General features: G+C 32.3%; 1 protein-coding gene across 2 annotated transcripts in view; it reads right to left on the bottom strand.

Annotated features, from left to right (window-relative positions):
* Nucleotides 1-639: 639 nt before the first annotated feature.
* Nucleotides 640-17,020, bottom strand: part of LOC129216887 (WW domain-containing adapter protein with coiled-coil-like) — a 67,398-nt gene continuing 51,017 nt past the window's right edge. Inside the window, exons 11-13 of one of the 2 annotated variants that reach the window (XM_054851103.1) lie at nucleotides 16,789-16,916; nucleotides 13,945-14,028; nucleotides 640-1,720 (exon numbers count right to left, since the gene is read on the bottom strand). In XM_054851103.1, coding sequence (XP_054707078.1) covers nucleotides 13,953-14,028; nucleotides 16,789-16,916 — 204 coding nt within the window. In that variant the 3' untranslated portion in view covers nucleotides 640-1,720; nucleotides 13,945-13,952. The remainder of the gene's footprint in view (nucleotides 1,721-13,944; nucleotides 14,029-16,788; nucleotides 16,917-17,020) is intronic. The other variant, XM_054851102.1, reaches the window with a different exon arrangement.

Raw genomic sequence — 17,020 nt, 5'->3', positions numbered from 1 at the left:
ATCCAATTTACAAGCAGAAATGGGAGTAGGCCTGGCTCCTGGAGTAGACGACCTAGGCGGCCATCTTGAGGTGGCAGATTTTAGGGGCGGCAAATTTCGAAGTTGAAACATTTTTTAGAGCATGAATATCTGTTTCAGTACCATAAGATTCACGGTTTCAATACTAAAAGAAAAATTAAGAGTGTGTACATGCAAAGCATAGTTTGGAATTTTACTAGAAATTCAAATTAATTTTAGAGACAGCAAATTGCATAATTTAAAAGTTATTTTGAAAATTAAAAAAGGTTTAGTGCCATAGGATGAACTATTTTAATGTTTGAAAAGATAATTTAAACTGTATACTAGTGCTTGGATACGCAAAACCCAGTTTGGAATTAAACTAGAAACTATCTTTAATTTTAAGCACTTTATTATTATTTCTATTTTATAAAGATATTATTATTATTCAACAGGGGGGGGGGGCACTTGTAACTATCGCCTAGGGTGGCAGAACAACTAGAGCCGGCCCTGAATGGAAGCATCTCATAGTTTTTCAGGGATGCCAGTTTTTGCAGATGTGTGTAAACCTCTAAATTAATCACAGTCACTCTAAAAAAAGCTAATCATGAACATCAAGTTTTTGCTTTTCTCCCTCATTCAGATATACTCGTTCTAACTGGACGTTTGCCAATTCCATAGCTATCGTGAGCAGACTGTAACCATTAACATAATAAAAAAAAATTTGAATTTCAAACAAAATGTAAGTGTAGCAATCTAAATAGATTTTATTTCACTAAAATTTATATTAAGTACATGGCCAAACATAATGGGCCAAAAGCAGGATATTGATATAATCAAATACCTTTCTCACCGTATAGTACCAATTCTATGCTTACCCTACTACGCACTGCTTTCCATCTGTATAATACAGTTTCAACTAGTGTCAATCAAGTTTATACAAATAAATCAGTAAGTCATAAAATCAATCAACCTAATGAAGGCACTGGCATCAAGGAATGAAAAATAAGATCCAGCAAACAAGAATTAAATTGAACTGAAATTTAATTTGAGAAAATTTTGTATATGCATGTCACAATAAATTTTATTCAGTAATTGAATGATTTTTCACTGTTCATTTAAATAGGATGCCACGTACAAAATACGATTATACAATAGACAGACATTTACATTTTATCAAAATATACATCTTCTAACCGAAATTTTGACGATTGCTGGCTGTAACGTGGTTGGACATAATAGCATACACGGATAATGCCGCTCGAATCAAACGACACGATTTGTCATGACGTGAAATAAAATAGAATTGGGGCTTTGAGTCACGGACAGTACGTCGAAGTGTCGTCGTCAAGGAATGTCACGAGAGCCATGGATATGTGCCACAAGTTCTCCATCATGGCAAACAAGCACTAGGAAGGCTGATTCCACTTTTATGTCCACGACAGGAGAGATTTGCACAAGAACCTCGGAGAATGAGGCAGTCTGTCCTGGCAAGCTCGATGCTTCTGTCTGTACATGAGAAAAATGCTACCAAAAATCTTTGGAAGATTTTTTTTGCTGTTGTTAAAACCCAGCTGAGGTTCTGTCATAAGAATGCCTTTTGGACCCGAGTGGGGATTAATTTTAAATGCCAGTCCATGCGATGCACCAACGAGTAGTGGTCGGCCATAGCACAAGAAGTCCTTTGGGATATTTCACAAATTTTACCTGAAATATTAAAAACCTTTTTAAGAGTTATTAAAATAAATAAAACAAAGAAAATTAATTTATTGAAAAGAAGATTTTCATTCATTTCAGTGTTTCCAGATAGATTAATAAGGTCTCATTTGCTTTGAAAAAAAAGGGGTAGTTTAAAAGGATTTAGTTTTACTTAAATGCATTAAAAACAGCAAAAAGCCTCTATTTCCCCCAATGCTTTGACTTATTTCATACTCCATCTTTCAGCTATTAATGTTTTTGAACCTTCCATACAGAAAAAAATTCAAGTACTTTTCAAGAGTCAAAAAATATTTTTCAAGGAACTACCATAAATTCATACTTTTCATACTAGATGAGATTTTGTCTTCTACAGTTTTTCAACTGCAAAGTTCATACCCTTCAGGGAGAAAAAAATTCAAGCACTTTACAAGGCAAAACATTTTTTTTTCAAGGCAATATCATAAATTTGTATTATAGGGGCTTACAAAATTTTTATAAGTATTCAAAGTATAAATCAATTATTTGTATGTATTAGTTGTTCAGGCAGTAAGGCATTTCAACCGTCTTCAAGTAAATTTAAATATTAGTAAGAAAGAAAACATTTTACGAAAGTCCCAAGTCCAGTCTCCGCACTTCAAAATTCGCAAAAGCTGCTCAAGAAATGATAAATACTATGAATATGAACTTGACCCTGCTTTTACTGAATAGCTTGTAATAGCCTATAAATGTGCAAGTTCAGATTCATAGAACCATACTTCCGAATTGAAAAGTTTCACAAGAAGTTGACATACATAATAACAAAAGTAGTTTTATTTTAGGAACAAATGGGTTACTGTTGAAATTAGAATTTAAATTTAGAGAAGCGATAATATTCACGTGTGACAGCAATATCATAAAAAATTACTTGTAAGTCTCCAAGAGCTAATTGAGGGGGGGGGGAGTAATTTTTAAAACTAAAACCTCTATTAATTAAATATACATATGTAGAACAATTACTTTTGATATACAAACAATTCCTTTCCTATGCCACAATAATTTATTAAGTCAAAATATTGCGCATATAAATGCAGGCCCAGTGCCTGTTGATAACCAACAACAGGCACTGGGCCTAGCTAGGCTGGTCCTAGTCAATTTATTAGGACTCGACCGATGCATCGGCGCCGATGGTTCAACAATTTAGCCATCGGCATCGGCGGCCGATGCTAACTTGCAGGAAACATCGGCCCATCGGCCTTAAAAAACATCGAAAAGCCGATGGAATTGGCCGATGTTTTTGAAAAAGAAAGGACCTTTGCTGTTTTATTTTTTAGTACAAAGTAAAGGGAGTTATTGTTATTATATAAAATTGTTTACTTAAATTTCAGTATGAATTTCTATTTTAGTCACCCCTAAAAGAGTTTTTAATACTGCATTCAGGTACCAAACAAGTTAATTATTGCGTTGTTTCTTGCGGCTGGATGTACGTATGCATCTCTCCTAAGTCATAACTCAAAAATGGTAAGCTGTAGAAAGTTAAATTCTCGCATGTGGGGTGTGCGTACGTTCCAGTTGTGCACTTCCCTTTTTGTTTTCGCTCGGGTGTTCTGAAAAGCCTGTTTACTCATTTTTTGTGGCTATTTATTACTTATTTCAATGCAAAACTAATATAGCATCTCAGACCATGGAAACAAATATGAGATGGCGAAACCGGTTTTTGTGTCATTTTATTAGAGTCCCTTTGAACCGACGGCAATTTGTAATTTTTCGGTATTTGTTATATGAATCACAGTTATGCAGTTTTTTCTGTATCGCTTCGGCGGAGTTACAAGTTTGGGGTCCGTCGAAATACATTTTGGGGCCCTATTTCTCTATCACAGAAGTTGTAAAACATTTATCATAAGCATTTTTGTAATTCCTACGGTGCCCCTATGGTTATGGGGCCTCTCGCGCAATTGCAACATTTGCTATATTTTAATTCCGCCACTGCACGTCAAAACAAACTCGGGTGCAAGTTTTGAAAGGGTTTTTCTGCTGAATGTTTATGATTATTATGAACTCTATTTTTTACGACTATTTTTTGAATTTCCGAGAACATTTGCGTGCCCCTCCTTCCACTCCCTATATTTCTGAAATTAAACTCTAGTTGTACTTCTGAGTTGTTTAAAACTAACACCGTTCATAAAATTAAAGATTTTTTTTTTCAAACTTTATCTATTGTTTAGAAAGAATTTAAAGCATTAATGTAAGAAATTGATTAAAGACGTTTTCAATGGTGACATAATTCGGAAATCAAAGGGACTTCTGAATTTTTTCTTCGGAAGTGCTGAAGTAAATTCAGAAACTCTTCCGAAGTGTTGGGGGTAGCGGTTCTGTACTAAAAAAATGAGACCGAGGTTGGGGCCGAAGTGCGAGTTACTCCAAAATCAGAGGGTGATCCCCTAACCCTACCTCGTCGTTTCAAGCATTTTTTAAATATTTAGCGATTATTTATTTTGGTCAAGGAGTGTCATTTTGCGTATTTCTCATACTTGTTTCACTTATATTTCGTAATGCGCCGTCTTTTTTGCACCATTAATAGCAATCGATTTTTTTTCTGTTGTAACTATTTTTATGTATTTATATAAAATCAATGAATAAGTTATTTTAGTTTTTTTATTAAAAGTTTCAAGGATTTTCTATTATGCAATTTTTTTAAATTTCAGAAAATTATTGTTAAATTGAAAAAATTAATTTGAACTTGTTTGTTAAGCTTCATAAAAGATTAAACAGTCCAACTGCTCAATATTGTGCAAACATCAGATCACGTAGTATATGTATTCAGTTATTAACTTGGTGTAAATATTGAGTTTTTTTTTTATTGTAGTTGCATTTTAAGAATCTCGCTCTTTTCATGGCTACTTCTTTTTCCAGCAAAATTTATGTCACCGTTATAGGTTTTTTTGAAAAATGCAAACTTTTCTATTCATAAATTTTAAATAAGTATAAAAATATTCCTGTTTCATAGTTTTATTCTTAATTTTTTTTGAATGATTAAACAACATAATTTAATGTTTTTTAAATATGTTTAATGTACCTAAATCCATACATTATTACAATATTACTGAAATCTTAGCTATATGTTCAATTTAAAAAAAAGACAAATCAATTGGTTATTAAACAGTCTCTTTTTTTTTGCTGTTGTTCTTTCTTTTTAATCACAGCAGTCAAAAAAGGAGAAGCACAACTACACCCTATACAGATTGTACGTAGTACGATCCAAAAGTTCGAGGACCAGCTGTATAAAACCTTACCCAGAATAGTTCACATTACCGAAGCACATCCACCTTCAAAAGGTCGTCTTATGACTGTGTACTTCTGCCAGTGTTCATATAACTTTTGGAATCACTCCTGGAAACATTTTTTGCTACCTTCTATGATGCATCTTCAGGGTTCATACCCTTTAGGCAGAAAAAAATTCAAGCACTTTTCAAGTACTTTTCAAGGTAAAAAATTTTGTTTTCAAGGCAATATCATAAATTTGTACAAAAAATATTGTATGCAGATTTCATTTACTACAAACACATAGAAATAAGGCAATAATACAAAAAAGTATAGGAAAGCAAAATTGCTTTTTCTACAACGAGAGGCGCTTTGATGAAAGATCTACTGCATTGAAAGTTTTTCTGAAAATGTTTGAAAAGTTTGGTCATAAAGAGAAGCAGATACCAAGAGGTTTAATTTTGAGGTTTTTCAAAGGTTGCAGCAGTCAGAGGTTTGTATATTTTCTAGAATCAGCAAATTAATACTTAAAAAAAAAAAACTTTCATAACTGCTTTTAACTTTTATGGGAAGAAACTAAAATACCCAAGTTCAATGGCATTGCCAGAGAGGAGTTTTTGAAGTCACTCCCCCCCCCCCCCCCCCCAGGTTTCAACATTTATTTCCAATATCTATACAGTGGTTTATTACAATATAAGGGCGGTTAGGACAAAAACACTACCCAGAAAGTTATTTCAGTTTTCACTATTAAGTTCTAAAAATATTAGGTTTGCAAATCATTTATAAGTATGCAAATCAATTATTCGTATGTATTTATTAGCTGTTCAGACAATAAGGCATTTCAACTGTCCTCGAGTAAATTTAAAAATTAGGAAGTAAGAAAAGTTTATGAAAGTCCACAGTCCAGTCTCTACATCTCAAAATATACAAAAGCAGCTTAAGCAGTGATAAATACTCTGGATGCAAACTTGAGCCTATTCAGCTTTCATTGATTAACTTGCAATAGACAATAAATGTGCAAGTTCAGATTTATAGAGTCATATTTCGAAATTGAAAAGATTCACAAGAAGTTGACATATATTATGACAAAAGCAGTTTTATTTTGGGAAAAAATGGGTTATTGTTGAAATTAGAATTTAAATTTAGAAAGGCAATAATATTCAGGTGATTTGTGAGTTCATAAAAAATTACCTGAAAGTTTCAAAGAGCAAAATGGGGCGAGGGGGGGGGGAATAATTTTTAAAACTAAGACCCCTATTACTTGAATATACATATGTACAACAACAACTTTTGCTATGCATACAATTCATAAAATAGTTTATTAAGTCAAAATATTTTGCATAGAAATACCATGCCCAGTGCCTGTTAATAACCAGCAACAGGCACTGGGCCTAGCTAGGCTTGTACTGGTCAATTTATTAGATCCAAATGAAGATGAATGACCCTCCTTAAGCTATCTACCCCTTTGCTGATTAAAGCCTCTTTCGGAAAGTTCCAAGTACCCACAACCTTAATAAAGTAGTAATTTTGAACATTTGAGGAAAAGGGGAAAATTGGAGATATAGGGAGGTAAAAGCATAAAAACGAACACTACTGGATTTCAAGTGAATAATTATAACACAACCACCCCTGTTATACACCTTATTTATTTTAGCAGACATAAAAAAAATGATGTACTTATAAATAAAATTATATAAATCAACTTTATATTTAAAATACAAACTTTAAGTTAATTTGTTAGGTGCTCAACTGCTGAAATTTAAATTTTTTTTTAAAAAAATCTGTTATGACCAAAAATTAGGTAAAGATAATCATTCAAAATTGCAAAAATAAATAAGCAAATAATTAAAAAAGACCAAGGTAATGAATTCTTTAACTCTTTAGTTATTAAAATAAAAAATAAAATAAGCTAATCTGATGTAGTAGTGTCAAAATAACTACTAATTGCCAAAAATATAAAAATATTTACAAAATGCAAAAGGATTGAAATCTCAAACAAGGGAAGCAAATTTTCGCGAATTAAGTTTAATGTTGTCATGTTTCCCATAAAATAAACTTATATTTTACTGAAATTAAACAATAAAATGCGCTAATCTACGGTAGCAAATATGAAAATAACATCCGATTAGTGAATATATTTAAATATTTGCAAGATGCAAAAAGATTGAAATTTCAAACACGAGAAGCAATTTTTCGCGAAGTCTGGGTTCGTTCGACGTGGCATGTTTCCCATGAAATAAATTTATTTGTTTTTTTATTAAAATTAAACAAAAAATATACTAATCTAAGGTAGCATATGCGAAACTAACATTTGATTAGCCAAAATATTTAAATATTTGCAGGATGCAAAAAGATTGAAATTTCAAACACAAGAGCAATTTTCCGCGAAACCCGAGTAATTTCAATGTCGTCATGGTTTCCAAATTAATTTCTTTGTTAATTAATGAAATTAAACAAAAAATAAACTAATCTAAGGTACCATATGTCAAAATATCTTTCGGTTGTAAAAAACATCAAAATATTTACAAGATGCAAAAGGATTGAAATCCCAAACACGGAAGCAATTTTTCGCGATGTTGCATACTGAACACATGTTCAGAAAATTGCATTAGTGAAATACTTCTTAAAAACTTCTAAGCACAATTCGTTGATTTTTGGGAGAATTTAAGCACTAAGAAACTTTTTCAAGGTTTTAAAACTTTTTCAAGGTTTTCAAGCACTTGAAAATGAACTTTTTTTTTTCAAGCACTTTTCAAGGTTTTTCAAGGGCGTACGAACCCTGATCTTTATCTTCTCCTCACGGAAGAAAGCGGCGCGCATTTTTTTTTTTTTTTTTGCTGGGAACAGGTAAAAATCACACGGAACTAAGTCCGACGAAATGTTATGTTATTTGTTTGTCATATCAGAGTTCTGACCAATCGAAACGTGCATCCTCAACATGAAAGTCGCCTTTTTCCCTACGATGAAGTTAAAAGCAGCAGCGCAAGAGGCCTTACAGGAGGTTACGAAAAATGTCTTCCAGGAGTGCTTCTAAAAGCTATACGAACGTTGACAGAAGTGCATAGTCGTTCAAGGTGACTATTTTGTAGATAGATGTGCTTCAGCAATGTGAACTAATCAGGGTAAGGTTTTATAGAATTTGTCCTCGAACTTTTAGATCATACTACCTACATACGTATGAGTTTTCAACTTACTGTTTCATAACGTTTTTGAGGGACGCAAGTTTACGCGCATGAAGACATCATGTTGGGCAATTCGAACTGATAGCTCAATCAAAACCCGAAGTTCAAAGAACTAAAAGCAGGTTTTAAGCTAGCAAACCCAACTGAAAAATTGTGGAATGATCTGCTCGGGAAGAAAGGACTTACAGACACATATTTAACAATTAAATAAACATTTTATTAAACAATAAATATGTCAAAACATGGAAATAATAACAAGTGTAAATAAAATTCACATTCCCCAACAATTGAATAAAAAATCCCCCCAAAAATATCAGTAGGAAACATTTCTTAAAAATAGTATCGTTTAAAGTTCCAGTAAAATTTATATGACTAGATTAATATAAGTACAACCTTGAGTCCAATGCCATAAACAGAATAGTTCATACGAACGAGTTAAAAAGTTCATACCAAACAAACTATTCCTTCCTTAAAAGTTGGCACAACATGTGAGGGCGCGATCCACCAAATTTGGATCCCATATCAAAATTGTCCGTGACCATTCCATGCCACCATGCTGAATTCAGAAAATAAACCTGTCCTCCTGGACAACAGGAACCATCCATCCATCTAACGGACATCCAATCCAGCTCTCGAGCGTGGACCTTCAATGGTCCTGTTTGTTAGGCCTTTTCACAGCAAAAAAACAACTTGATTTAAACTCTCAATTTTAGAGAGAAAATCCCTCACTTAAATCTCATCTCAAGGCAACTGGAACATGCCCGCATTTCTAGCAGGGCTCAACGACAAAACTTCCTACATCTTTCAAAAAGAATCCAATATACTACGTGGAACTCCGGAGCACACAGCTCCCAGGCACAATCTCAGCACCTCAGAAAAACATCGGACTGCAGTCACAACATAGTAAAACTAGAGGTGAAAAAATAAGAGCATGATTGATTGAGAGTTCACACTTAAATAGCATTCCCTATCTCCCTACGCGATGGCGTGACGTATATCAAAAAGCATGCATAAATTACATTGAGGAAACAACTCAACACAGTTTACAGTTTAAAACTAAATTCTTTAAAATTGTTTCCCACATGCATACAGCAAGAATCTACTCAACATCTTTCCTATGACGTCACATCATCGTGGCGGGTCAACAAACGCATGCTATGCATGCAGGGAATGTTGACTCTGGGAAACGATTCGAGCGCCGGTAAAATAGCGGGATGACTTTCAAAGTTCGAAAAAAGAAGGAAGTAAGTTCTGGAAACTTTTCTAATCCTTCTAAAACTTTAGGAATTTCTCCAAGAAAAAAATAATGGCTCTAGGCCAACACATCACAAGAGTATATGTATAAATATGGTGATCGTAAAATCGAAATTTAAGTCGAAATCTAATTTTTTTTTGTGTTTACAATTCCTTATTCGTAAAAAGGAAGTAAAGTGAAATGAATCAATGATACTTTAAATCCCTGACAATCTCATCAATTTATTTCTGTTTGATTTTTTTTTTTTTTTGCCATCGGCCAACGGCATTGGCCATCGGCAATTTGGAGGAAAACAATCGGCCATCGGCCATCTTTGAACAATCGGCCAACAATCGGCATCGGCCAAAAAATGCCATCGGTCGAGCCCTACAATTTATTAAACCTCAATGAAGATCAACGACCCTCCTTAAGCTATCTACTCCTTTGCTGATTACAGCCTCTTCTGGTAAGCTGAGCCCACAACCCAAAAAAAAGTGGTAATTTTGATCATTTGAGGTAAAGGGTGAAAATCAGAAGTAGGGAGATGAAAGCATAATGAACACTACTGGATTTCCAGAGAATAACCAAAACACAAACACTCTTGTTACATAAATTATTTTCGCATACATAAAGAAAATGATGCACTGTAAATTCAACTTCAGAAAATTATATAATTCAAATTTTGAAATACGAACTTTAAGTTTAAATGTTAGGTGCTCAATTACTTAAATTAAAAATTTTTTTTCAAAAAATCTGTAACAAACGAAAATTAGCTAATGACAGTTAGAATCAAAATTGCAAATTCAAATAAGCATATATGTAATTAAACAAAACAAAAGTAATTAATTTTTTAGTTATTAAAAAATCATATACAACAAGCTAATCTTATGTAGCATGTGCCAAAAGAATTTCTAATTGCCAAAAATATAAAAATATTTACAAGATGCAAAAGGGTTGAAACCAGAAACAAGGGAAGCAAATTTTCGCGAATTAAATTCAATATTGGCATGTTTCCCATTAAATAAAGGTTATTTATTTTTTACTAAAATTAAACACAAAATATGTTAATCGGAGGTAGCATATGCGAAAATATCATTCAATTAGCCAAAATATTTAAATATTTGCAGGATGTAAAAAGATTGAAATTTCGAAAACAAGAGCAATTTTCCTCGAAATAGAGGATGTTCAATGTTGTCATGGTTTGCAAAATAGTTTATTTTTTGTTTAATTTTGATATATAAAAAAGGAACTAATCTGAGGTATCGTAGGTCAAAATAGATTCCGATTGCAAAAAACTTCAAAATATTTACAAGATGCAAAAGGATTGAAATCCCAAACACGGAAGCAATTTTTCCCGATGTTGCAAATTGAACCCATGTTCAGAAAGTTGCATTAGAGAAATACTTTTTTAAAAGTTAAGCACAATCCAATAATTTTTGAAAAAATTTAAGCACTAAGAAACTTTTTCAAGGTTTTCAAGCACTTTTCAAGTTTTTTCAAGGGCGTACGAACCCTGAACTAACTAATTGCTTCATAGATCAACTGAAAACTTATTTTTAAAAACGTTAGTTCCATATAAGGCAATGCTGTGGTTGAAATGTAAGCATTGCAAAAATTTAAGTGCTTACAGTTGAATTTCAAGATTTTTGAAAAGCAATGCAGATAGAATTCACCTTCAAACAGTTCATTTGGCTAATACTACAGATAAGACAAGCCTACTTTTAAGCACAAATTAATGAAATTATGCATAGCTTTAAAATAATTTTAATAAGAAATAAAACATTATTTGAAATGTGTAAATGCAATTTAGTCAATTGGCTTAGAGCTAACTCTTAACCAAGCTGTATACCCCCATGTAAAATAATTAAGTAACTAGGCATAAAATCTAAAAAAAAAGAACAAGAAGTTCTGTCCCAAACTAAACGAGTCAATTCCCATATACATATATCAACTTTCTACCATCTAATCAATATCCTCTAAATTAGCTATGACTGCAAATTATGTCGAACATACCTTTTTAACATTTTAAGCTGATTTCTAGAACAAAAAAATGCCTCGCTCATCTGAAGAAACAGATGAGTAAAACATAAATAAATGAACAAATAAAGTAGTAGCACCTTTTAAATAAAGCAGCTAATGTATTTTTTCCCATTAAAAAATCTTTAATCGTTTTAGAAAAAAAAACTAAAAATAATAAACTCATTAAAATAAATACATTACGTAAAGAAAAAAAAAAGCTTGTTAAGCTCTTTCTTCTGGGTAAAAATAAAGGATCACTGATTTTATTTTTCTCCTGTTGCCAGGGTTCGTACTCATTTTCAGAAATAAAATGAAGGAGTTTCGGAGGAATTTTGAAGGAGTAAAAAGAGACTTTGAAAGAGTACTTTTGAGCTGTCCATAAATGCCACACTTTTTTCAACATATCTGAACCTCTTCCCCTTTTGTCACTAAATGTTACCCTACGCCTTACTCCTCTCCTTGTTGCATGTCATACATATTGTTATAATAACTATATGTCACTTTTGTTACCCTCTTTCTTCTCCTTGCAACAATTTCATGAGCTTGTCTTCCTCTCAAGGCATGACATCACTTGTGGATGACCCTTTTTATCAAGTCAAAACTGCTATTTACTAAGTAATTGTTTTTTTTTTTTTTTTTGACAATCACTTAATATAGTACATTCATTTATGTATTTTAAAATATTTAAATAATATCTAGACAAACTGACTTTTGCTGCTGAGTGTGGTGGGGAGGGGGAAGCAATAATCATAAAACGTGAAAAAATAAGCCTATAAGATTATAGTTTCATGCAAAACATAAAGAGAACAGCCTGGCAAGCTGAGGACACTTTTGAGGGTAGCATTAAAATGAGACAAAGTAAATCTTCGGCCAACATGAGTTCAAGAATGAATTTGTTTGAATATTATAGTGTTTCTCCACATTCAATGTGCTTTTCTTTCTCAACTGCGACTGTGAGTAGCTGCTCCACCCCCCCCCCCTTTCCCCTAGTGACTAAGTTAAAAGTTGACGATAGAAGTATAACAAATGACTGTCATAGGAAACTCATATAGTCTTGAACTAAACAAGGAGTTTTGAAGGAGTTAAAACCAAAATGAAGGATTTTGAAGGACCCGTCAAAAAAATTTCCTAAATGAAGGAATTGGAGGAGTTTTGAAGGAGCGTACGAACCCTGGCCAAAAATTAATAAATATACATTAAAAATGAATAAAAAATAATAAAATGTCCACTTAAAGAAATAATTTACATCATCAAAAAAAAAAAAAACTACGTCGGTGCAGCTCTTTATATTAAACCATAAAGGATTCAGAATTTTGCTTTATTTACTGCTAAAAAAAATAGAATACAGAAATTAAAAAAATCTAGAGTGAAAATAAAAGCAAACTATATCAACAATAATTATTTCACTGTAAAAACAAAGTTTGCAGAGTCAGAGTTGATCCAATTTTGGGGTAAAGGAGTAAGAGTCGGGAGTCAACGGTTTTAAATTCAAAGACTCAGAGTTGGTCATTTTCCCCCAAAGTCGGCATTTCTGCAAGTGCTTTGCAGAGTCGAAGTTGGGCTGATTTTGGGATAAAGGAGTGGCAGGCGAGAGTTGATGACTTGAACATTACAAAAGTCGGAGTCTGTCATTTTCCTTTCAAATCTAAATTTCTGCCAAAACTGCTAACTAGTTTCATGCTATTGGAAGAGGAGAGTGCAGTTTCAGGGTTGGATTAGCAATAAATTAGATCAAGAGGATTTTCCAATATACCTTGCTCATTTTTAGAGAAAAGTGCCCTTTTGTTGTAAAAAAAGAAAAAAAAAGAGCTGTTAAGCTTTTTTGCAGAAAGGTACATAATCCTCTAGTCCAGCGTTTCTCAATGTATTTTGACCAGTGGACAGGAAAGAGACTCTCCACCTTCTTTCTTTCTTTTTTTAAAGAAAGAAAGCCACCCCACCCCCCTCGAATTTGAGAACCATTAAAAAAGATATTTTGTTTACGAATCGGTGAAGTCCTCCCCCCCCCCCTTTATTATTCTTTTGCAAAAAAAAAAAGAAAGCAAGCTTTCAGCTCAGAGACGGTAAAACACTTCTGAAAAAATTTTGCAAACAGCTGAACTTTTTTTTCTTCATTTTTTTTTTACAAAATAATAATAATATTAAATGAATTAACAAATATATAAATCAAACTTTATTTGGTGTTAAAGAAGTTACAAAAAATATTTAAATGATAAGAATAAGATAAGTACTTATTGTGATAATTATAGGTAAGTAATAAACATTACCAGTTAAATTCTGGTGCCAATACTCTGGACTACCGGTTGAGAATCACTGCTCTAGTCAGTGTTTCATAAAAAGATTTTTTTCTTTATTCTCATAAATTCAATCGTATATCATGGCACAACAAATCTCAAACATACTTGAAGGAGTTATTTATTCATGGATTTTACAGCATCTTAAATCTTCCAAAAGTGCAGGAAGTTAGTTGAATACAGTTTATATGTATTTTACTGATTTGAAAAGTTATTTTAGTGCTTTGGATTTTCTTTTTTCCTCCAAAACTTACAAAATGAAAAAAAAAAAAAAAAAACATACCTTTCTTACTAAGAGTCTCCCATATAACTATTTAAAGTTCTCCAATCTTCTAACTCTTTCGTCTGCAATCTCAAAAATAATATCCTGAAAAATAAAGACTAAGTATCACATCATTTTGTAAGAATCTAACAAAAAATACATTTTTTTTTAGTAAGTACCGCTATAAGTAATATGGTGCTTAAGGTAGAGACGCACAGATGACTTTGCAGTAATCAGTAATCTGTCAAAATTTGTCAATTAATGGGTGAGGGAAATATTTTTTAAGTACCGTAATTTCAGGTAGTAAGCCGCAGCTTATACATGTTTTAAAGCTGAAATTTAACATCTGCGGCGTATCTGAAGAAATCCCCCCCTCCCCTTCTTTCTTAGTGTTTCTCATGTTCGGCCAATCGAGCGGCAATGTTAAAATTCATTAATAAACGCTAGTAGAGCTCTCAAATTGCATCATGAAACAGATTTCTCATTAAATTTAATTTCTCACACCCTTAAACCTGCGTTAGTTTGCGCCGCGTTCGCTGTTGTTGTTCTTTTCAGTGTTGGCAGATTCGTTATGGTAACATACATTTCACGAGGCTGAAAAATGGAGGAATCGCTAGCTTGTCTGAGTTAGAGTCCCTATAGTCTGAGTAATGTTTTAAAATGTCTCAATGATGATAAATTTTTTAAGAAAAAGAATCAATTGATAAAAGGTAAACAATTTTTTGATGAACTGCTAAGTATAACACAATGATTTGAAAACTTCTCATCCAACCAAATGTAGATGTCATCTGGCAACACTAGTTTTTTGCGTAACTGTATCATTTTCCGATCTTTTTTTTTTACATGAAGTTAATTCCATTTCTATCCATCAACAAGTGCAGTGACTTGTTACAGTTTTGTTCTAACTATAATAAATGATCACATCCATACATATGTATACAGAGAGAGATACATATAGAGGGGGTGGGGTGCCATGTTTTGATAAGCTCTTCTGCGGCGTATACCATGGGGCGGCTTAGCCAATGAACTTTTGCTTTTAGTTAGTAAATTATTGCATGTGCGGCATATACGATAGGGCGGCTTATCTACCCGAAATTATGGTATGCTTTAATAACTTTTAAATCTTTCAGTATTCTTTGAACAAAAAATCAAGTTGAATAAATTCATTAACATAAAATTAATGTAATTTTCTGCATCATAAGTATGACACAGCATAAAAGTGTTTGGCCCAAAATAAAAGCAATCAACACAAAATTTGCTTAAAACTGAATGAAATATTGAAATCAACCCTCATCCCTCATAGAAGACGTTGACTTAACATTTTTTGATGAATAAAATCCGGGCACTTTTAAATCGCAATGCAATACAAAAAAATGTGTTTCAAGATTTGCAGGATATAAATTACTTCTTGCTGGTTGATATATATTTCCTCCTAAACTAAACAACCCTTCTCTGTATTTGATTATTTCACTTATCATTTGATGATCAAAAATTTCATGCGCACGCTGTAAGTTTTTTTAAAGCAAAAATTAATGGTTGAAGTAATGTTTTTGTTCGCTTAATATTTTTGTTTTGAATAAATATGTAATTTCAATGTGTTGGAACAAGCTTTACGTGTCAAAATTCTTTTTTCTATGCCCTTTCTTTACTTGGTGCTTGAATTTTACCTCATAATTTTCATAGACTGTGAGGTTACTAGTAACATAAAAAAATAGCTACTAAGTGGAACGTATCTGCTGAACACAAGCAACTAACAAAATATTTAAAATTTCTTGTTTAGTTAACATAATGTAATGTTATTAACAATATGAAAATTCACTCACAGATATTGAATGAAATTCAGAATTATTTTTTTAAAAATAATGATAATGGAGAAATGCAAATATTAAAAATAATTATAATCAGAAATCAGCCCAGTCAATTATTTGCCAGATTATCAACAGTGAACTTACCGGTAATCAGCCAATTTGCTTATTGGCATGTCTCCAGCTTAAGGCTAATTAATAAGAAATTGCTAAAGACTAACAAGGATTCAGTGTTGAAAATTTTTTTTAAAGCTACAGATCTACTCCTAGACAATAAGCTCCAGATATGCTCCTTATGAGGCAGTTTTACAGAATATTTATGCATTTGACTTTCAGATTTTAATTGAAACGTATACTTTTAAAAGGACATTGAGCCACCGCAGATGGCAAACAGGGGTCAGAGAGCTCCCTAGTATTTATTATAAGACAGAACATTAAAAAAATAACATAATGGAATAAAACAAAATGTTTTGTTTTTTAGTCTTTTTCATTTAGTAAAACATTCTAGTACATATATTTTGTTTTTTAAATTTAATGAGCATAAACTTTTGAGTTTTTTAAAATCAGAATTGATGGCTGAAGCAATATTCATTTTTTAACTTCCTTTCCACCATTCAAATAAATAAATAAATTATATATATATATATATATATAAATATATATATATATATATATAAATATATATATATATATATATATATATATATATATACAATGTAGCAACAGGCATATGCCAAGACCTTTTGGATGCACCTTACCTCCCAGCATTGTGGCTAAAGACCATTGAATATTTTCATTGAAAAAAGAAAAATCCTGGATAAAGATAACTAATAATAAAAAAAAGTGGCTACTAAATCAAAAGTGTCTACGGGCCCCTGGTTATAAACTAAAACGTTCCCTCTTCAGATCCATTTAATTTAAAAAAGTTAATTTAAAAAGACGATTCAAATTTTTAAATTTCCACAACTACGTTAAAACTTTTCAAGAAAAGTTTCAACAAAAGTATAATTCAGGTTTAAATGCAGCCAGATATATTTTTGCACATAATGTGGTCACTCACCTCTGTTCTTGGAGAGTTGCTTGAATTTCAGCTAACCTTACAAGAGCACGGGCCATCTTCAGTTCAGCCGAAACCTGGGTACAGTTTAGACTTCCGATGTTGTGAGCCTCTTCCCAATACCTATTTGCCTGTAGAGGGGGGGGGGGGGAAAAGAACATAATAAGATTATGAAGCTGAAGAATTGTTGTACGCATTACCAACTTAGACAAGCAGTATTTTTTACATAAACCCT

The sequence above is a fragment of the Uloborus diversus genome, chromosome 2 (genome assembly GCF_026930045.1).
Source record: "Uloborus diversus isolate 005 chromosome 2, Udiv.v.3.1, whole genome shotgun sequence".
NCBI classification, from domain to species: Eukaryota; Metazoa; Arthropoda; class Arachnida; order Araneae; family Uloboridae; genus Uloborus; species Uloborus diversus.
Note: the sequence above shows the minus strand (reverse complement) of the source record. Positions and strands in the feature narration are given on the sequence as shown.